General features: G+C 42.1%; 1 protein-coding gene across 1 annotated transcript; it reads right to left on the reverse strand.

Annotated features, from left to right (window-relative positions):
- Nucleotides 1-2,358: 2,358 nt before the first annotated feature.
- On the reverse strand, nt 2,359-11,912 carry TMEM128 (transmembrane protein 128). Its single transcript, XM_065877953.1, has 5 exons — nt 11,787-11,912; nt 10,012-10,153; nt 6,444-6,602; nt 4,275-4,383; nt 2,359-3,008 (listed from the first exon to the last, which is right to left on the reverse strand). The coding sequence occupies exons 1-4, from the start codon at nt 11,881-11,883 to the stop codon at nt 4,284-4,286; spliced, it is 498 nt and encodes a 165-aa protein (XP_065734025.1). The 5' UTR covers nt 11,884-11,912; the 3' UTR covers nt 2,359-3,008; nt 4,275-4,283.
- Nucleotides 11,913-22,816: the final 10,904 nt, after the last annotated feature.

A 22,816-nucleotide genomic window follows, 5' to 3' on the forward strand; every position in this document is an offset into this window, starting at 1 on the left:
GATCTCTGTGGCCTTTTTAGGAATAATTTACTCTTCTGTTCAACTCCCAATCTTCCCTTGACCCGGAGCCTGCAATTTGGCTTCTTTCAAATTAGTCCTTAGTGTATGCGAAATATTCCTGATTGCTATTTATTTTTATGAATTCTATGTAAACATTTCTTAAAATCTACCAAGCTCTTTCCCACCTCAAGAAACACTGAGCTGAATCAAAGTCTTTAAAATATTTTTAAGTGAAGGGCAGTTATCCTAACTGTGGCCACAGAAGAGGGCATCTATTAACCCCTATTACCTAGGACCACCCCGCCCCACCGCCCCAAATGATTCTACTTATAAAGATGTGGCTCTTAGCTTTTCCCTCGATTCCTTTCCAATGCATTTCTCTTTTGCTTAAGCACAGCCAGAGACCTGTTCTTGTTATTGTTGTATAAAACCAAAGAACCCTGAGACAGCCAGGATGTTAAATGCTATAAAGTCTCCTAGAAAGACCATTGCCTCCCAAGCTAGGTCCCAGACACAGATTTGGAGGGAGCCTCAATCTGGTTTTTAGCCTAGGTAGCTAAGTTCGATTCTGCTATCTCTATGTTCCCTGACAATTCGAACATTCTAGCTTCTGCAGAGACGTCTCTGCCCAAAGTGATTGGAACAGGATAGTTCTGGAATGAGGCTGAACGTTAGAATCACCTGGAGGACTCTTCACAAGACAGCCTTGTCACCAGCTGCAATGGAAACCTCTGAGCAGCAGGCCTGAGGCAACCAGTGTGCAACCCGGGTGGAAGACTCGGTCTTGACACTTGGGACTGTCAGTCAGGGACATTTTTAAGAGCACACGCTTGCTTCTACCATATCCCTGACTTTCACGATAAACATTCACAACTGTTAATTCCGTTATTCATTACTATTCTGAGTGGATGCTCCTCCCACAGGCTTGTACAGAAGAAGCAACAACACTGCTTGACACAGTTTTTATTTAATAATTATAACAAGGGCTTCCCTGGTAGCGCAATGGTTGAGAATCTGCCTGCCAATAAAGGGAACACGGGTTCAAGCCCTGGTCTGGGAAGATCCCACATGCCGCGGAGCAACTGGGCCCATAAGCCACAACTACTGAGTCTGCGTGTCTGGAGCCTGTGCTCCGCAACGAAGAGAGGCCGCGATAGTGAGAGGCCTGCGCACCACGATGAAGAGTGGCCCCCACTCGCCGCAACTAGAGAAAGCCCTCGCACAGAAACGAAGACCCAACACAGCCCTAAATAAATAAATAAATTTATTTGAGAAAATAATAATTATAACAATAGGAAAAGACCCACAAATAATCTGCACAGCACTTATTTAATGGGCACAGGGACCAGGAATGATCCTGCTTAAACAAATTTATTCAGATGTCTCTTTGTAACAGGATCACCTCCTTACCAGCCTAGCTATACCACAGTATCAGCACTTGGCTAACTGGGTTCTAATGACTGTGTTACACAGAAAATCCCAGCCTTAGGTTTCTATCCAAGTATCAACAGTAAAACTACTTTGCAAGAAAAGAAAAATGGAAGGGAGGGAGGGAGGGAAGGAAGGAAGGATTTCTTGCAGAATCTGCCCAAAGACTCTGTGGGAGCTGTCACGGGGGTACGTCCCTTGCCCCACACCAAGTTCCCTCCGGAGGGTCTGAACCAGTGCTCCCTCTAATCCTACTTCCTGGGTTTGCAACCTCAGCCTCGCACTGGACCCTCACATCACTGACTGACTTGGCCACCTGATTCTGACCTTCGCCTGACTTTGCTCCTTACTTTAAATGACTCTCTCTACACACCCTCACATGCATATGTACACAAACTGAGCTTGAATCTGTTTATCGATCATGCCTGCCTCTTCCCATTCCTGCTCTTTGATCTACTTTGTCTTTCATTCCCTCTCCATTACCATTTATTGAGTGAGCACCTACTGTGTGCCAGGCACTGTAGTAGGTGTCTCATAAACATTATTCTTATCACCCACAACCCAACAACACAGATATTGTTCCTGCCTCACAGCTGGAGAAAGACTAACTGCTACTCAAGGTCAAGATTAACTACTACTGCAGGGTGTGATCCGAGCCAGACACTAGTGTTGACTGAAACATATCATTACCTGAAGTCCCTTGGGGGTGGGGAGTGCAGAAACCAACATAAGGTACTTAAAATGTCACAATGCTTACGATGCTTAGGTTTAATGTAAACATATTTGCATTTGAAAGTGCAAATACTGTCTGCCATTGGTCTTTGAAAAGCAGGGTAGCCTTCGCTAAAAAGAAGCCTTATTTCTATAGTGAAAGTGCTAATAGCTGAAGACAGAAACAATTCCAAAGTTTGTATTAACAAAACCCACAAGAAAGTTATAGAAATACTTTATTTAAATATTAAGAAAAAAATTACACGTACTTAAGATGATTAAAAGTTCATATGTTAAACAAATGCTAAAAACCCAGTAATTTACACAGTGATAAATCTTAAGTGATGGGAAAACACAAAATCCTTTCAACTGGTCCTCCTCCTTACAAAACTATTATAAAAATGGTATTATATAGGAATTGCTGAAGTTGGGTTAAAGGCACATGACACTATCATTCCTTTATATACACAGCCAGTCATCTCATACACTGAACTGCTCACCCTTAAATGGAAGAGTGAACAACTTCTCTACACTATCGGGAGTACATTATGCATCTCTAATGAAAATTCATTTAAATTTTTACACCAACAATTTCTCCAATGATCCAAACAGATTAACACTGCAAATCAGTTATTTCTGTCTTGAATATTTCTACTTTGAATCTGAAAAATTCGATAATGAGTTTAGGAATATGCAAATGAAATATAATTTATTCTGATTTCAACTACAGAGCTATAAAGTTACAATTCTTCCAAGGAAACCATTCACTTCATAGATGCAAAAACACACTGTAGCTTTTCCATTACGTCTGCGGTGCTTTCAGCTAGCAGGATATTAATCATTCACTTTAAACTGACATGCCCTTACACCTGAAAGAAAACCCAAGCGAGACATTCTATCTCAGGCTGTTGGATTTAATATTAAAAAGCACAGTTCAATCTCCCTGCCTACAACATTCTCTGGCTCTCTGTTACCAATTAAACGTTGATGTCGGCAGTAAGTCAAAAGCTCCTGAACACGTGGAAAAACTCAATACGGAACAGCCAGAGATTCAAAGCAGACAGGGTCAGATGAGGGAATGCTCTTGTGGCGACAGGTCAACAGGGACAGAGGACATACTGTGAGAGTCCAAACGGTCCTAGACACAGCACAACGTGTGGAGGGGACTCTGCACATCAGCATGTGTGTGCTAGCAGCTATTTTCAGACTAGCAACAATGAGAGGACATCCATTTCTTCTTTACCTGGTTATAGGGGCTTTCCAAACTCCAAAAGGAGAACATGCTGTCTGTGAGCCGCAATGTCAGTTTTCTTTTGCACCCCAATAATTGAGTGCATTAACTTTTTCTTCTCTGGGCCTCAGTTTTTCAAGTTTACTTCTCTGGGTCTCAGTTTTGAAGTTTACTCCTCTGGGTCTCAGTTTTCAAGTTTACAAGTAAGTAAACTGACATATGGAATAGATTTTCTCCAAGTTCTAACGTAAGCAACGTGAAGAGAGGGACCGTCTGTCTTTTTCACCATGTCCCTAAGCATGTACAGTGAGTACTCTGAACACATACTTATTCAATAAATGAGTTATCTGCCAATTAGCAAATAGACCCCATTGTGAAGGCAGCAGGCCCAGGGACACAGTGGTCTCTGGGGACACAGAAATTCTATAAATAACATGGAAGGAAAAGGCTGATGTACCATCCATCAGATTTTTATGAGGCAGCCAGGACAGTTAGAAAACAGATTTTTCTTCTCAACTGGGTAAAATTGCCCATTCTTCCCATATTCCCATTAACTAAGAACGATCTAGCCAACAGTCATCTGTATAGAAGTAGATGGAAGTTTATTGCAATAGAAAATCGATCAATGTGTGAACTTATCCATATTGGAAGGTGCAAATACTCTCTTCATGAGATCTTGGAAGGTCAGGGTGCCTTCTCTAAAAAAGTAGTCACTTAGAACTAAATTATGCAAATGGGAAGGGATCACAGTCCCTTCTACCTCAGAGTTCAATGGATGAACAACTCTCGTGTAAACATGACTGAAATAATTTACTAGTCCGTTATTGCTATGTCCACTGAAAATTATCATGAAAGACTTTTTCAAATGCATTCATTATTAGAAATACCATTCCAGAAATCTTACCTTTAGAAATCATCCAAGGAGTGAGATCAACATTACAACCCCCATAAACTGGGTAAACAACAGCAGTGGAGTGAAAAATGACCACACATGCCATAAAGCAACATTGAAGCTGAAAAGAAAAGGACAAAATAGCCACACAGTTCACAACTATAGCTATACTCTACACAACTATATTCTACTGCAGAATCTAGATTTAAAGGACTCACTTTTACCCGGTTTGGGAAAGTTCATTCAGCCAGTAACTTTCTATATATAAATCATGTTTCTCAGATATGTGACTTAGCCAATATTGGAAATATCACAATTTCTTCACAAAGTACTCAGAACTGGAATCACTAAAGCTCCTCTAACGAGAGCTGGCCTGGCTTAACAGAGACTTCAGTCTCTTAACATTAGTATCTGTAAAGGAACACGAAATAAAATGACTACAGCCTGCTTTTACAATCTCACACACTACCAAACTATAATGGTTAAAAAAAAAAAATGGTTTAAGTATTTTTCTGTCAGAAACAGAATGAAAAAGTAATCATTTATAAGCTGCTATTAAACTTTCCATTGAGAAAAATACTGTTCCTTTCGCCAGGTAAGAATAACACACTAAGTGCAACGATTTTTATGAACTGAATTTTTAACAGCATAAGTTAATAAAGGAAAATTATAGTCAATTAAATAACTGTTTCAGATAGTTAAAGACTAACATAATATTTTGAGAAGTAGACGTTTAAATAGCTATAATCCTACTGTTCTAAAACATACAATAATATTTCTGGGGGTGACGTTAGCCTTATAAGAAATTGTAAAATAAGACAACTGTCTACACTCGTCACCGAAGGGTTAATAAAAAACCGCATCACAATGCAACATATGTCAAACACCCATAAACTTCAACTACAGAAAATACATAATGGAAAAAATACATTTAAACTGAATATGTACAAAGGTGTGTGGTTTTCCCTAAATTAAAATGCAATTAATATAAAGAGAGGAAAAAAACCTAAAAGCCCAAACACAATGTTCAGTGTAGTTTTCTCTCTGGTTGGCAGGATCATGGGATTTACTTCCTTTGTGTTTTTCTGTAATTTACAGATTTTTCTTTAATGAGCAAGTTATAAAATACTTTTATAAACATAAAAAAAACTTCTCACTGAGAACCTCTTAGCTTATGAAAAATGATGTTAATTGTGGCATTATTTATAACAGCAAAAGAATAAAATAACAGGGAGCTGGTTAAATAAATCATGATATGTCCATGCAGTGATAATGATGTAACTGTTAAAAAGAATGAGACACATCTATATGTACTGGTATGGAAGAATTCCAAACTCAATTTAAAAAAAAAAAAAAAAGATCACTCTGGAAAACAGTTTGGCACTATTTACTAGAGTTGGAGGTATGCATACCCGATGAGCCAACGATTTCCCTTCTAGAGATATGTATATATGTATTCATGTACACATACATCCAACAGAAACACACACAGGCACACAAGACATACACAAGAATGTTCTTAACAGCATCACTCATAATAACCCCAAACTGGAAACAATCCAAATGCGATCAACAACAGAACAGATAAACTGGGAGCTGGTTATAAGATGGAATGCTGAACAGCAATGAAAACGTGCAACTGTTATGCACAATATGGACGAATCATACATAATGTTACATGTAAACAGTCAAATGTAAAAGAATACATACTATATGAACCCATTTCTATAAGAGATGCAAAAGAAAGCAGTTACCATGAAGGTGGGGACAGTGTTTACCTGCGGGCAGGAATGAAGGTACAGTGACTGGGAGGGGGCATGGAAGGGGTTAGAGGGGGCTGGCACAGATCTTTCTCTTGACCTCGTTAGGGTTTACACCAAGGTTCACTGCATGATAATTCAGCTGTATATTTTAGATTCTTCCACTTTTCTGTCTGTATTATATTTCACAATGAAAATGATTTAAAAAGCAAAATGCAATATATATATATATATATATATATATATATAGCATGTCACCATTTGTATTTTAAACAACTAAATATATAAGTAAAGAAAGACACTACTGAAAAGGGAATCAAGGAGACTGTTTTCCCATTATTCCCTTTTTTTTCCCTCTTGAATTTTGTACCATGTACATCATTACCTGATCAAAAAAATTTTCATTCCAAAGGTAACTTACCAAATTCCTGCTACAATAAAAGTAGCAGTTGTAATAGGTATCAACGTTGGATACTTGATATCATAATCTTCAATTCCACAATACCATTCCAGATAGACTATGCAGTAAAATGCAATCGATAAGCTAACAAGCAACAAGGTACCGCCAAACAGAAACCAACTGTAGAGACAAAAATAATACCCTTCTATTATCCTCTTTTGCATCCTCTGCAACATAATAGTAAATAATCTTTTTTGACACATCTGAAATGTGACATAGGCTCATATCATTGCTGGCTTACCATACCAATGGCAGTGATTCCATTTTTTTTTTTTTTTTTTTTTTTCGGTACCCGGGCCTCTCACTGCTGTGGCCTCTCCTGTTGCGGAGCACAGGCTCCGGACACGCAGGCTCAGCAGCCATGGCTCATGGGCCCAGCCGCTCCGCAGCACATGGGATCCTCCCGGACCGGGGCACGAACCCATGTCCCCTGCATCGGCAGGCGGACTCTCAACCACTGCGCCACCAGGGAAGCCCCAGTGATCCCATTTTTGACAGTGCATGTATATGACAAAGGTTTTGTTAAGTTTACCTTTGAATACAGGTGATTTGAATTTTGAGTCCTGTCCCATAACACAGGGCCTACCAGCCAGGTATGACTCAGCCCTGCCACTAGAGAAAGGAAGCATCTTAACTTACTGAATCAGAATTTCTATGCCTATCTTTAGAAAGATGTTATTTGCAATTTTGCTCCAGACTGTGTGCAGTATACCTTGGGTCTAGACAATATAAACTACTTTTAAAGGCTCTTCAGATACCTGAAGCTGACTAGAAATTCAGTGATTGTTAAGCAAATATGTACACAAAAATAAAGTGGTTTAAAAAAAAAAGTGCTAATTGACAGCACTTAACAAATCAGGTATCTTAAAACTTTTCATTAATAGACTAAATATCTATTTCTAAGAAGAATATCAACGGGAGAAGGGGCAGAGGGACCCACAGTTACTCAATCCCAGCTTGCAGAAAGTCTAGATCTAATAGGAGATGGGTAGGTAAAGATGAGAGTGAGACACATGAAAGGATGAAAAAGTAAGACTTTAAACACACACACACACACACACACACACACACACTTTCATAAACTAACTGACAAAAAAGGACGTTTTCTTTAAACATACAGGAAAGCGAGCGGCTTTCTGGTTGTTTCTGAAGTTTTGAGTGTGAGAGTAATAAAGATTTCAACAGATACCATCAACTCCTCCAAGTTAAGCTGGGTTTCTTGAACTACTGAATATCAATTTGGAAGGAGTTAATTCATATTGTCTCTCGTAAAAGATTTCTAAATGAAACCCTCCCGTTCCTAGAATATCTCCAGTCCTCCCCCAAGGGCCAATGGCTTTTTGCTCCTTCCAACTCCACAGAAGACCTGGCTCAGTGTGTGTGAGAAAAAGCTCATCAGCCCCTTCCCTCCAGCCCCTGCTGGTCATGGGAGGAGGCCAGATTTGGAAAATCAGAGGAATGAACCCTTTTCGAGAAAGCAGAAGGCAGCCTGCACGGACTGCCTCTGGGTAGCGCTCTCCCGCCACAGCTGCCCCAACTCCCCGCTGCTTACCGAGGCCTCAGCAAGAATGCAACACTACTCTACTCAAAATCCTCAGCCTTCGGCCATGCGTTTCTGTCTCTTTTCCTCTAAGATGACACTTCTTTGAGGACAGGCCTATGACTCCCACTTTGTTTTCATGCCCCCCAGTCCTGGTCCGGAGGCTGAGTCCAGGCTCTGTCACACACCACCGGTGGGCTACCGTGTGCCACTCTACTCCTGTGGGCGCCCCCAAACACCTTACAGTGTAGTGAGTTATTCCTTACCTCACCATCTCCTTTAACTACTAAGAATACTTAGTATTCTCATATACAAGGATACATAGGACACAAATGGATAAATCCTCTCATCTCTCCTGAAACCTCAAAAAGGCCTACCTCCTGAGGCTGGGCTGGACTGGATGCCCCTTCTAGGTGCATTCACGGCATCCCGCACATACCCTCGTACACGCAAACAGTACGCACCACATGACTTATTCATCTATCACAGCCTAAAATGAGCTGGTGGAGGGTGAGAAATGTGCCTTGTTCATCACTGTGACCATAACTGGATACATCTCAGGCTCTCATGAGATATTTCATGAACGAAGCAGCAGGTGCTACTGATGGTGTCTGAAACAACCATCGCTTCTTTTCCCGGCCCAAGTTCTAGACCAATTGAAAGACACAAAGAAACCAAACTGATAAAGACCAACTGTCAGCTTCTTTACTGATAGAGCTACGAAAAGAAGATAGCTTTGGTGAATGGTGACAATGTGCTTCCTCACACTGAAACCCAGAAAGAGACAGACTTACCCACTGGGTTTCAAGTCACGGTGAAAACCTAGAGACCTTCGCATGTCAGGGTCGCCCCATAAAACAATGGTGCAGAAAAGCAGCCCAGAATCTGTGCTTCCCATGGGCAGCTGGCTCCCAAGAGGAAGAAGGTGCTGAGCTACACGCCTGGTTTTTCATCCCAAACCCTATCAGGAGGTCTAGCACCTCCCAGGGAAGAAGCCAGTGAGGGGAAGGGCCAGAAGATGGGAGTGTTCAGGGAAAGCTCCTGCTTGTGGAAATAAGGAACGGGAACAAGCTCTCTCCCTGCCATAGTTTACATAACACCGCCCCCCCACCCCCCACCTGCTTTCCCCGGACCACCTGCTCCCTCACTCTCCTCAGGCGCCCCTCCAGCAGTCACTGCTCTTCCTGAGGGCCTCTGCGGGAGAGACTGGGTGTCCCCCGACCCCCAACGATATCACTGGATCAAACAGTCCTGTCTGCACCTTTCTAGCCCCACTGGTCCTTCCAAACAATTACAATTGCACTTTAAGCAAATCAGCCCTCCCGATGCCAGCTCCGATGCCCACCAACACCTCTCCCTCTTTTTCTGTTATCTAGGGGCCTCCAGAACACTCTCCAATGCCCAGTGAGGACTCAGGAGTGTGATAAACAACCTTCCCCTCCATGTCAACTCCTAGATTTTACACTAAAGAGATTTCAATCCTCACGAACGATGGACTATCTGACATCCTGCCTCAAAGCTCCTGACTCCTCCCACCAGTGACCTCAACTCTAATTCAATCACAGCCTGTACATGTAGTTACCTTGTTGGCTATAACTATTCTCTGAAAACGAGCTCTGAGACCCAATTCCCACCCACCACATTTCTCATTCCCTCCTCCCAATGCTCTTGTACTTGATCTTCTTAAAGACCTTCAGTCATTCTCTCTGCATGGTTTACAAATGGATTAGATCCTTCTTAAATTCACTACCGTCCTCATCCTACAAAACACCTGTGCTGAGAAAGCCCACTGAAATAATTTCCAGCCTCACCCACTCTGCGGTACGTGCCCAGAACACACACTCTCTTTTTCAACTCTGCGTTACCAGCACCTCCAACACCATGCCCAGCAGAAAGTAGACGCCTACTAAGCGTTTGAAGAATTCGGCTCACAAAACGTGAAAAATAAAACAAGTGTGTTTAACTTACGAAGCAATAAAGTTTTCTTACCTGCTGGTGTGAAAGTTTTCTTTAACGGTTTGAAAGAAATCAACATAATAGGTCACAGCAATGGATGCCAAAATCCAGAATCCAGAATGGATATTAAGTCTTGGAAGAGGTTTCTCCTTTTTCTCAACAGGTGTAGAGGTTTCTGCAAATAACGGAGAGTTCAACTTATGAAGTAACCATTAACGTCACAGGAAAAATTATACCTTTTTTTTTGGCCACGCCGTGCCGCTTACAGGATTAGTTCCCCAACCAGGGGCTGAACCTGCTCCCTCGGCAGTGAAAGCCTGGAGTCCTAACTACTGGACTGCCAGGGAATTCCTTTTTTTTTTTTTTTTTAAATTACACCTATTTTAAGTCAAATAAAATAATTTCCTAGAGCTTTCTAAGAACCACATTCTCTCCCATTATATACCACTTTCTTCTGTAAAACCACCAAAATAGGTTTATATTTTTAGAAATAATTAATAGGAGCCTGCCATAAAACCTGTCCAATATAGTCAACTTTTTTACCGCTAAATGAGTTTTGCAACCAAATTTATTTATATAGTCTTTTGGAAAGAATTATGCCATCTGGTAGTATAGGAATTTTAATGCTATGCTTCACATGTAGTCTAGGAAAGTGATTAGTCCTGTTAATTAAGAAAAATGCAAGTGGCAAACATTAGAACACAAAATGGACTTGATTTTCCAGAAACACTACTTACAACTACATATTTTAATTTTTTAAACAAACACAACCTTTTGGGGCAGCTCAAAAGTGGAAAGGGCACACTGGAGGTCCAGTCCCAACATGGTACTGTCTTAGACAGGTGATGGACAAGTCAAATTCCTTCCATTTGGGACCCAATCTGAAAGAATGGGTCAAACGGGGTCTGACAAGTTCCCCATGTGACTGACATGCCCTCTCTCTCAGTTCATGTGAGAACCACTAGTATGTAGCCAAGGTTCCCGAGCTTTTAGCTGACCATCAGAATTCCTGGGAAGCTTATTCATAATACAAATTCTGCCAGACACCTTCAAAATTTATAAACCAGCATGCCTGCACATGTTGTTTTCTGCGTTTACTTTTTAAAAGTAATAAATACATAAGATTTACAACATACAGGACAAAAAGATAAAATCGCTCTCTTTATCCTTAACCCCAGTTCCCCAGCCCCAAAGCAGCTACCAGTAATAACGTCTACTGAATTCTTGCATATTCTATGCATCTACAGGTGAACACACACCGCATGTTATCTGGTTTGAACACAAATGGTGGCATACCATACGTTGTTCTGCGCCTCCCTTTGAAAAGCATCCACATTGATTCATAAAAGTCTGCCTGCTGTGTCATGTATAAACAGCCAAGTGTATTTAACCAGCTCCCTGCTGACGGACAATTAGATGTTTCCAGTCGTTCGCTATTACAAGCAAAGCTGAGATTAAAGACTTTGCACACACGCCCTTGTGTACTGCTACGAGTACGCTCCTTTGTTAGGTTCTTAGAAATACAATCTGTGGATATATTTTATTTTAATGGATATTGCCAAACAGGTGTTAAACCAGCTCTCCTGGGAATCCTGAAGACCAAGATGCGCAGGGCTACCTGATCTCTAAGGGTCTTTTACGACAGTAAATACCCGACTTGCAAAACTACTTGGTAAGCCTTGAAAAAACGAAACCCGGTCCCTCCTGACTGGGTAGGGCTGCGACAGGCCCGCGGGGCCGGCCGTGTCCGGCGCCTCGCCTCTGGGAACCTCGGCGCGACTCGGAGCGCGCCAGCGGGGGTGCCTCACCCGGCCCGGCGTAGCCCTCGCGGTCCAGCTGGACCACCGCGTCCCGCGGGAACAGGTATCTCCGCCGGAGTCGCTCCCGAGCCTGTAGCGCGTCCATCTTAGCACCGCCCAGAAACTGGGCGGTAGTGACGTCAAGCGTCAAGCCCACCGGAACTTCCGGCATCGGTTCGCCGGAGGAGGGAGGGATTTCCTTTTGTGAAGGGGTGAGGGTGTGTTGTCTTCGCGGTTTTAGTTTGTGAGAACGTACGGAGGGTTTGGCTTTGCTGTCTCAGTGCTCAAATCCGGAAACATGATTTGAATTTCAAAATATTTATCCTTCCCCACCTAAAGATATACAGTTTGTTCCGAACTACGGAAGCCCAGAAGGGTCAAGCTTACCGATGCCGGCGAATGCGCGCGGGCGTGTGTGCTAGGCCCTACGGGGGCACTTCGTTGCTTTTGTGCTCTGCGTCCTGAACCCCGTGGCTACTGTATGCCCAGAGCATCTCAGACCCCAGCTTCTTTCCTCCTTCTCCTCCTCAGGAGTTGTCCAGCTAGACTTGAAAGAGTCAGAGGCCACCCAGGAGGAGGAAAGGACCGCTGAGCTGGGCCCGGGAACCTGCGGTGGAGTCTGGGCCTGGCGCTGACCAATGGGGCGGGGGGGGGGGGGGGGCGGGGGGCGGGGGGCGGGGGGGGCGGGGGGGGAGGGGGGCGGGGGGGGGAGAGGGGCGGGGGGGGAGGGGGGCGGGGGGGGGAGAGGGGCGGGGGGGGGGAGAGGGGGGCGGGGGTGGTGGCCGGGGGGGTGGGGCTCAGGCAAGAAATAAACCTTTCTGGGCCTGTTTCCTCTTCTGTACAACGGGGATTATACCTGCCTCATGGATTTGTTCTGGGGTTTTAAATGTGAAGCACCCGTATGTGGTTCGCGTTAGCCCCCTTCTTACGACTTGTGAGAAATTGCCCCCAGCCAGAAACGTGAAAACTAAATTTGCACTTTCCCAGAAATCCGTCAGTTCCCATCGCTCAACGCTCATAAACTGAAAAAGACTGTGTCACTAATTCACAAGTTTTCCTCCATCAGTAATCCTGTTTGCTACTCTCTTGCCTCCTTCCTACTGTGTCATATGTTGAGAAATTTTGTGCTTAACCCTTCAAACGTTTGCTGAGCACCTACTGCCTCCTAGGAACTGTTAGGCACCATGCGAGGCAATGGAGATAAGATGGATAAGACATGACGTTGCCCTTGAGGAGCTCCTGGGCCAAAAATGACCACAGAGACCTAGTACAGTAGAAAGCAGTATTTATAAAGGTATGGAAGCGTTTCATTAATTCAGTCAACAAACATTTTCCGAGCAGCTACATCTGCTAAAATGCTGAGGACAGGGGCAAGTTAGAATCTAGTGGTGGAGACGATTTCCATCCAATGCCATAACAAGAGATACTGCATATGAGGTTATGAGAGCGTCGAATAAAGGGCAGCCCTTCATTCTGCTGTGGTACGTGGGGACCAGGGAGAGTGGCTTGAGGTAGGTTGAATACAGGGAGGGATAGTCCAGAAAGCCACCCAGGAAGTAAAATCTGAATTAGTAGGCACTCTTTAATATCACTATGTGTTGTGAGTGTTTGCAGAAGAAATGCAATAAATATTCAAGAAAAGAATGTCAAGTTTCTACAGGTTTATTTCTATCATTTCTTCAGCCCTTGTAGCAAACCCTTTGGAGCAAAGGATTTACCAACTGGGTGGATCATATGGCCTTTCTACACAATACCTCCTTTTTCCCGTTTTGTTTTTTTCTTTTTCTTTTCAGACTCCTAAAGAACCAGGGTTTATCTCTTCAAAGCCACCTGGGGTCTTTGCCCTCCCTTCTCCTTTTGCTTGTACAGGGTTAGAAGCCTTGTTAACAGGAAGTGAATTCCTCTTATCAAATACAGTCTTCTGTTGATTGTCTCCTTGTAAAAAGGTCAGTGCTGGGTCTCCCTTGTAATTGAATATTCCCTAGAGCATCGCAACCATTCCAGGGTTTCCATATGTAGTATGTTCGGGTCAGATCAGTTTCCCCTTTGGTGGTTTCAGGGCCTTTGTATCTGGATCCGAATGCCTTTCAGCTTTTTTTTCCCCCCCTGATATTTTAAATGCACTTCTTACAGACCATATTGATGATACTTAAAAGCAGGTTGGAAAAAATCTGGTATTTAATGACCACATCTTCATTGCTAGGGCCCATTAAATAAGTTCTTCAATGTGTGTACTGTGTACCGAAATGATAGATGTATGATATCAGATTGCTACCAACCAAGAAATTTCATTTTGACTGTGGATTACTTTTGAGGAAAAAATGAATTTGACTATGACCTTTGCTGGCCTTCCCTTAGCAATGTGGTTAAATCCAAGGTGTTCATAGACTATTGAATCCTGGCTCCATCACTCTGGATTCCTTGGGCAAGTTATTTCATTGTTCTAAGTATCAGTTTCCTCATCTGTGACACAGTAGGTACCAGAGTGAAGATAAGTGTATACCAATTGTTTAGGCTAGTGCCTCGCACGTTCAAGCAGTGGTAGTTGGTAGTTATTAATTGGCCTTGCCAGGCTTTCTGGATTTGGTTCCTGCTTACCTCCTCATCAGTTATTCCCTTCTCCTTGGACTCCAGTTACTCTTTTTATTATTATTATTTTTTTTTTTTACGGTACGCGGGCCTCTCACTGTTGTGGCCTCTCCTGTTGCGGAGCACAGGCTCCGGACGCGCAAGCTCAGCGGCCATGGATCACGGGCCCAGCCGCTCCACAGCATGTGGGATCTTCCAGGACCGGGGCACGAACCCGTGTTCTGCATCGGCAGGCAGACTCTCAACCACTGCGCCACCAGGGAAGCCCTCCAGTTACTCTTTGTTGCAATTTTCCTTTTGTTTGTGCTCTCTCAGTTGACGGGGGGCTACAACCATGTCATACCTGCTCCCCAATGCCTTGCAAACACCTGGCACATAGCAGGTGATAAAAGAAATTTTTACATATTGAGATCTAGGGAAATCATTCTGGCTTCTACATGAGTTAACCAGAATTTTATGCTAACTAAAATAGCCTGTTTCTGGCCTATCAAACCTACTTTGTACATCTGTTTTATTTTTTTTAATTAAATTATTTATGTATTTATTTTTGGCTGCATTGGGTCTTCGTTGCTGTGCGCAGGCATTCTTTAGTTGCAGCAAGCGGGGGCTACTCTTCGTTGTGGTGTGTGGGCTTCTCATTGTGGTGGCTTCTCTTGTTGCGGAGCACAGGCTCTAGGTGCAAGGGCTTCAGTAGCTGTGGCACGTGTGCCCAGTAGTTGTGGCTCATGGGCCCTAGAGCGCAGGCTCAGTAGCTGTGGCACACAGGCTTAGTTGCTTTACAGCATGTGGAATCTTCCTGGACCAGTGCTTGAACCCGTGTCCCCTGCATTGGCAGGCGGATTCTTAACGACTGCACCACCAGGGAAGCCCTGTACATCTGCTTTAATTATTAAAGAAAAGGGCACATTGACCAGATGTAAAGAATGTCCATTTGAAAAATAAAGATTAAATGCCCCTCTTCCTGGGACGCCAATGCTGGTCCTCCTTTGATGAAAAGACTCCCTTCCCAGGTGCCAAGGCCATTACTGTATGTGCTGTATGTGTATGCATTTGTGTTTTTTTGAAACCTTGAAGAAATGTATCCCTGACTTGTTTAATGTTCTTTATTCTGACAAGATATAAAACTGTGCTGAAAACCTGCTTCTCCAGAGCAGTTTCTTAGAGTAATCTGGGAACCAGGCTTCTGGGCTACTCCTCAGTTTGGCGCAAATAAAACTCTTTTCTAATTATTGATTGTTTATTGATTATTTTCGTCGACATAGGAATTCCAGTACCCGGTTTTCACTTTGACCCTTGGTCACAATTAACCCTGGTCTTTGGTGTAGACATCCCTTCCTCTGAGAAAACACTTTTTCTCCCTTCTATAGCAGTCCTGCAGTGTTCTCAGGAGGCTGACCCTGCCCTAGGAGAGGGCACATGACCCAGACCAGACCTGTCAGTCCCCATGACTTAGGCTAGAGCTGTTGGGAAGACCTCTCTGAGGTCAGTGTGGGCTTGTCACCATGGAGACACACAGAGGAGCCCACCTTAGGAAGGAAGCTCTGAGATGCAAGCCAAGACAAGCAGTCTCATAACACTGTTTCAACCCCTGAATCCAGCCAAACCCTACTTAAGCTAGCCTGGCCAGCTGTCATTACTGGTTCTGTCATTACTGGCTGTTTCAACCTTGGGCAAGCCAGGGATCCTCTCTTTTGTCTACAAGATTGGGTAAAGATGAAAACTACCAATACATGTAGGGATTCGTTCAAGATGGCAGAATAGAAGGACGTGCACTCACTCCTTCTTGCGAGAGCACCAGAATCACAACTAACTGTTGAACAATCATCGACAGGAAGACACTGGAACTCACCAAAAAAGATACCCCACATCCAAAGACAAAGGAGAAGCCGCAGTGAGACAGTAGGAGGGGCGCCATCACAATAAACGCAAATCCCATAACCACTGGGTGGGTGATTTACAAACTGGAGAACAGTTATACCACAGAAGTCCGCCCACTGGAGTAAAGGTTCTGAGCTCCATGTCAGGCTTCCCAACCTGGGGGTCCAGCAATGGGAGGAGGAATTCCCAGAGAATCAGACTTTGAAGGCTAACAGGATTTGATTGCAGGACTTCAACAGAACTAGGGGAAACAGACTCCACTCATGGAGGGCACACACAAAGTAGTGTGTGCATTAGGACCTGGGAGAAGGAGCAGTGACCCCATAGGAGACTGAACCAGACCTACCTGCTAGTGTTGGAGGGTCTCCTGCAGAGGTGGGGGGCAGCTGTGGCTCACTGCAAGAACAAGGACACAGGCAGGAGAAGTTCTGGCAAGTACTGCCTGGCATGAGCCCTCCTGGAGTCTGCCATTAGCGCCACCAAAAAGACTGTAGCCTCCCATGCTGGGTCCCCTCAGGCCAAATAACCAACGGGGAGGGAACTCAACCCCACCCGTCAGCAGACAAGCAGATTAGTTTTACAGAGCTCCACCCACCAGAGCAACACCCAGCTCTACCTACTACCAGTCCCTCCCATCAGGAAGCTTGCACAAGCCTCTTCCACCAGAGGGCAGACAGCAGAAGCAAGAAGAACTACAGTCCTGTAGCCTGTGGAACAAAAACCACATTCACAGAAAGGTAGACAACATGAAAAGGCAGAGGACTATGTACCAGATGAAGGAACACGATAAAACCTCAGAAAAACAATTAAATGAAGTGGAGATAGGCAACCTTCCAGAAAAAGAATTGAGGATAATGTTAGTGAAGATGGTCCAGGACTTTGGAAAAAGAATGGAGGCAAAGATCGAGAAGATGCAAGAAATGTTTAACAAAGACCTAGAAGAACTAAAGAACAAACACCTAGAAGAATTAAAGAGCAAACAAACAGAGATGAACAATACAATAACTGAAATGAAGAATACACTAGAAGGAATCAATAGCAGAATAACTGAGGCAGAAGAACGGATAAGTGACCTGGAAGACAGAATGGTGGAATTCACTGTCACGGAACAGAATAAAGAAAAAAGAATGAAAAGAAATGAAAACAGCCTAAGAGACCTCTGGGACAACATTAACCCACCAACATTCACATTATAGGGGTCCCAGAAGGAGAAGAGAGAGAGAAAGGACCTGAGAAAACATTTGAAGAGATCAAAAACTTCCCTAACACGGAAGAGGAAATAGCCACCCAAGTCCAGGAAGTGCAGAGAGTCCCAGGCAGGAAAAACCCAAGGAGAGACACACTGAGACACATAGTAATCAAACTCACAAGAATTAAAGACAAGGAAAAATTGTTAAAAGCAACAGGGGAAAACCGACAAATTAAATACAAGGGAACTCCCATAAGGTTAGGAGCTGATTTCTCAGCAGAAAGCCAGAAGGGAGTGGCACAATATATTTAAAGTGATGAAAGGGAAGAACCAAGATTACTCTACCTGGCAAGGATCTCATTCAGATTCAACGGAGAAATCAAAAGCTTTACAGACAAGCAAAAGGTAAGAGAATTCAGCACCACCAAACCAGCTCTACAACAATGGTAAAACAACTTCTCTATGCAGGAAACACAAGAGAAGAAAAGGACCTACAAAAACAAACCCAAATCAATTAAGGAAATGGTAATAGGAACATACATATCGATAATTACCTTAAATGTAAATGGATTAAATGCTCCAACCAAAAGACACAGGCTCGCTGAATGGATACAAAAACAAGAACCATATATATGCTGTCTACAAGAGACCCACTTCAGACCTAGAGACACATACAGACTGAAAGTGAGGGGATGGAAAAAGATATTCCATGCAAATGGAAATCAAAAGAAAGCTGGAGTATCAATACTCATATCAGACAAAATAGACTTTAAAATAAAGGATGTTACAAGAGACAAGCAAGGACACTACATAATGATCAAGGGATCAATCCAAGAGGAAGATATAACAATTCTAAATAAATATTCACCCAACAGAGGAGCACCTCAATACACAAGGCAAATGCCAACAGCTATAAAAGAGGAAATTGACAGTAACACAATAATAGTGGGGGACTTTAACACCTCATTTACACCAATGGACAGATCATCCAGACAGAAAATTAATAAGGAAACACAAGCTTTAAATGACACAATAGACCAAATAGATTTAATTGATATTTATAGGACATTCCAGCCAAAAACAGCAGATTACACTTTCTTCTCAAGTGCAGATGGAACATTCTCCACGATAGATCACATCTTGGGTCAACAAATCAAGCCTCAGCAAATTTAAGAAAATTGAAATCATATCAAGCATCTTTTCTGACCACAATGCTATGAGATTAGGAATCAATTACAGGGAAAAAAATAAATAAAAAGCACAAACACATGGAGGCTAAACAATACGTTACTAAATACCAAGAGATCACTGAAGAAATCAAAGAGGAAATCAAAAAATACCTAGAGACAAATAACAACAAAAACACGACGATCCAAAACCTATGGGATGCAGCAAAAGCAGTTTAAGAGGGAAGTTTATAGCAATACAATCCTACCTCAAGAAACAAGAAAAATCTCAAATAGACAATCTAACCTTAAACCTAAAGGAACTAGAGAAAGAATAACAAACAAAACCCAAAGTTAGCAGAAGGAAAGAAATCATAAAGATCCCAGCAGAAATAAATGAAATAGAAACAAAGAAAACAATAGCAAAGATCAATAAAACTAAAAGCTGGTTCTTTGAGGAAAACAATAACAAAGATAAATAAAACTAAAAGCTAGTTCTTTCAGAAGATAAACAAAATTGATAAACCTTTAGCCAGACTAATCAAGAAAAAGAGGAAGAGGACTCAAATCAATAAAATTAGAAATGAAAAAGGAGAAGTTACAATGGACACCACAGAAATAAAAAGTATCCTAAGACACTACTACAAGCAACTCTATGCCAATAAAATGGACAAACTGGAAGAAATGGACAAATTCTTAGAAAGGTATAACCTTCCAAGACTGAACCAGGAAGAAATAGAAAATATGAACAGACCAATCACAAGTAATGAAATTGAAACTGTGATTAAAAGTCTTCCAACAAACAAAGTCCAGGACGAGATGGCTTCACAGGTGAATTCTATCAAACATTTAGAGAAGAGCTAACACCCATTCTTCTCAAACTCTTCCAAAAATTGCAAAGGAAGGATCACGTCCAAAGTCATTCTACAAGGCCACCATCACCCTGATGCCAAAACCAGACAAAGATAATACAGAAAAAGAAAATTACAGACCAGTATCACTGATGAATATAGATGCAAAAATCCTAAACAAAATACTAGCAAAGAGAATCCAACAACACATTAAAAGGATCATACACCATGATCAAGTTGGGATTTATCCCAGGGATGCAAGGATTCTTCAATATATGCAAATCAATCAATGTGATACACCATATTAACAAACTGAAGAATGAAAACCATATGATCAACTCAATAGATGCAGAAAAAGCTTTTGACAAAATTCAACACCCATTTATGATAAAAACTCTCCAGAAAGTGGGCATAGAGGGAACCTACCTCAACATAATAAGGGCCATATATGGCAAGCCCACAGCCAACATCATTCTCAATGGTGAAAAACTGAAAGCATTTCCTCTAAGATCAGGAACAAGACAAGGATGTCCACTCTCTCCACTATTATTCAACATAGTTTTGGAAGTCCTAGCCATGGCAATCAGAGAAGAAAAAGAAATAAAAGGAATCCAAATTGGAAAAGAAGAAGTAAAACTGTCACTGTTTGCAGATGACATGATACGATACAAAGATAATCCTAAAGGTAACTACTAGAGCTCATCAAAGTTGCAGGATACAAAACTATGCACAGAAATCTCTTGCATTCCTATACACTAACAATGAAAAATCAGAAAGAGAAATTAAGGAAACAATTCCATTCACCATTGCAACAAAAAGAATAAAATACCTAGGAATAAACCTACCTAAGGACGTAGAAGACCTGTACTCAGAAAACTATAAGACATTGATGAAAGAAATCAAAGATGACACAAACAGATGGAGAGATATACCATGTTCTTGGATTGGAAGAATCAATATTGTGAAAATGACTATACTACCCAAAGCAATCTACAGATTCAATGCAATCACTATAAAATTACCAATGGCATTTTTACAGAACTGGAACAAAAAATCTTAAAATTTGTATGGAGCCACAAAAGACCCCGAATAGCCAAAGCAATCTTGAGGGAAAAAAAAAAAATGGAGCTAGAGGAATCAGACTCCCTGACTTCAGAGTATACTAAAAAGCTACAGTAATCAAGACAATATGGTACTGGCACAGAAACAGAAATATAGATCAATGGAACAGGAGATAAAGCCCAGAGATAAACCCACGCACCTGTGGTCAACTAATCTATGACAAAGGAGGCAAGTATATAAAATGGAGAAAAGACAGTCTCTTCCATAAGTGGTGCTGGGAAAACTGGACAGCTACATGTAAAAGATTGAAATTAGAACACTCCCTAACACCATATGCAAAAATAAACTCAAAATCGATCAAAGACCTAAATATTAGGCCAGACACTATAAAACTCTTAGAGAAAAACATAGGAAGAACACTCTTTGACATAAATCACAGGAAGATCTCTTTTGACCCACATCCTAGAGTAACGGAAATAAAAACAAAAGTAAAGAAATGGGACCTAATGAAACTTAAAAGCTTTTGCACAGCAAAGGAAACTATAAGCAAGACGAAAAGACAACCCTCAGAAGGGGAGAAAATATTTGCAAACGAATCAACAGACAAAGGATTAATCTCCAAAATATATACACAGCTCATGCAGCTCAATATTAGAAAAATAAACAACCCAATCCAAAAATGGGCAGAAGACTTAAATAGACATTTCTCCAAAGAAGACATACAGATGGCCAAGAGGCACATGAAAAGCTGCTCATCATCACTAATTATTAGAGAAATACAAATCAAAACTACCATGAAGTATCACCTCACGCCAGTTAGAATGGGCATCATCAGAAAATCTGCAAACAACAAATGCTGGAGAGGGTGTGGAGAAAACAGAACCCTCTTGCACTTTTGATGGGAATGTAAACTGATACAGCCACTATGCAGAACAGTATGGAGGTTCCTTAAAAAACTAAAAATAGAATTACCATATGACCCAGCAACCCCAGTACTGGGCATATACCCCAAAGAAGACCATAATTCAAAAAGACACATGCACCCCAATGTTCATTGCAGCACTATTTACAATAGCCAGGTCATGGAAGCAACCTAAATGCCCATCGACAGACAAATGGATAAAGAAGATGTGGTACATATATACAGTAGAATATTACTCAGCCATAAAAAGGAACAAAATTGGGTCATTTGTAGAGATGTGGATGGATGCCGAGACTGTCATACAGAGTGAAGTAAGTCACAAAGAGGAAAACAAATATCGTATATTAATGCATATATGTGGAATCTAGAAAAATGGTACAGATGAACCAGTTTGCAAGGCAGAAATACACACACAGATATAGAGAACAAACATGGACACAAAGCAGGGAAAGCAGGAGGGCAGGGTGGTGGTGGTGGGAGGAATTGGGAGATTGGGATTGACATATATACACTAATATGTATAAAATAGATAACTAATAAGAACCTGCTGTATAAAAAATAAATTAAATTTTAAAATACATGCAAAGTGCTTAGTACAGTGCCTGGCCCATAGAAAACTCTCAATAAGTCTTTTTAATTGAAGTATAGTTGATTTACAATGTTGTGTGTGTTTCTGGTGTACAGCAAAGTGATTCAGTTATACATATATATATTGTGTATATATATATATTCTTTTTCAAACTCTCATCCATTATGGTTTATTACAGAATATTGAATATAGTTCCCCCAGTAAGTCTTAGCTGTTGTGCTTATCCGTTGCTGAGACTTCACAGATTTCTGAGCCAAAAAAAGAAGGATTTTTATTTTTCAAATGCATGCTAATTTGAGCGGGTTTCTGTTACTTGCAACACTGAGGCCCGACCAATACCACCCTATTCTCCCATTGTACCATGTACCTACCCTCATTGGTCCCTAGCTGGACTGCGAGTGCCACCAAGAGGGACTTCATACATGTGAAGCCCTTAGAAAATCGCCTGACATGTGAAAAATGACCAGTAGATGTTAGTATCTATCACTTGGGATACTGTAACCAAAAGTGGGGTCCAGCGGCTCGCTGCTCAAAAGCCAATAAAGAGGCAAGGTTGGTGGAAAGGAAAGTTTGCTTTAAGTCAGATGCCGGCAACCGGGGGAGGGGATGGGGCAGACGGCTGTCCACAGGCCCACTGCCCCCCACGCACACAATCAGAGGGCAAGAGCTTTTCTGAGTGGAGGGAGGGGGCTACGTGCAGAAACGGCACAGTCAGCTCTGACAGTCATCCGGAAACTGGTCACGCGGTTGTCTGATCAGCGTCATCTTGATTGTTTTAGCTACAGTTCATCTT

Source organism: Phocoena phocoena, chromosome 5, assembly GCF_963924675.1.
Source record: "Phocoena phocoena chromosome 5, mPhoPho1.1, whole genome shotgun sequence".
Classification (NCBI taxonomy): Eukaryota; Metazoa; Chordata; class Mammalia; order Artiodactyla; family Phocoenidae; genus Phocoena; species Phocoena phocoena.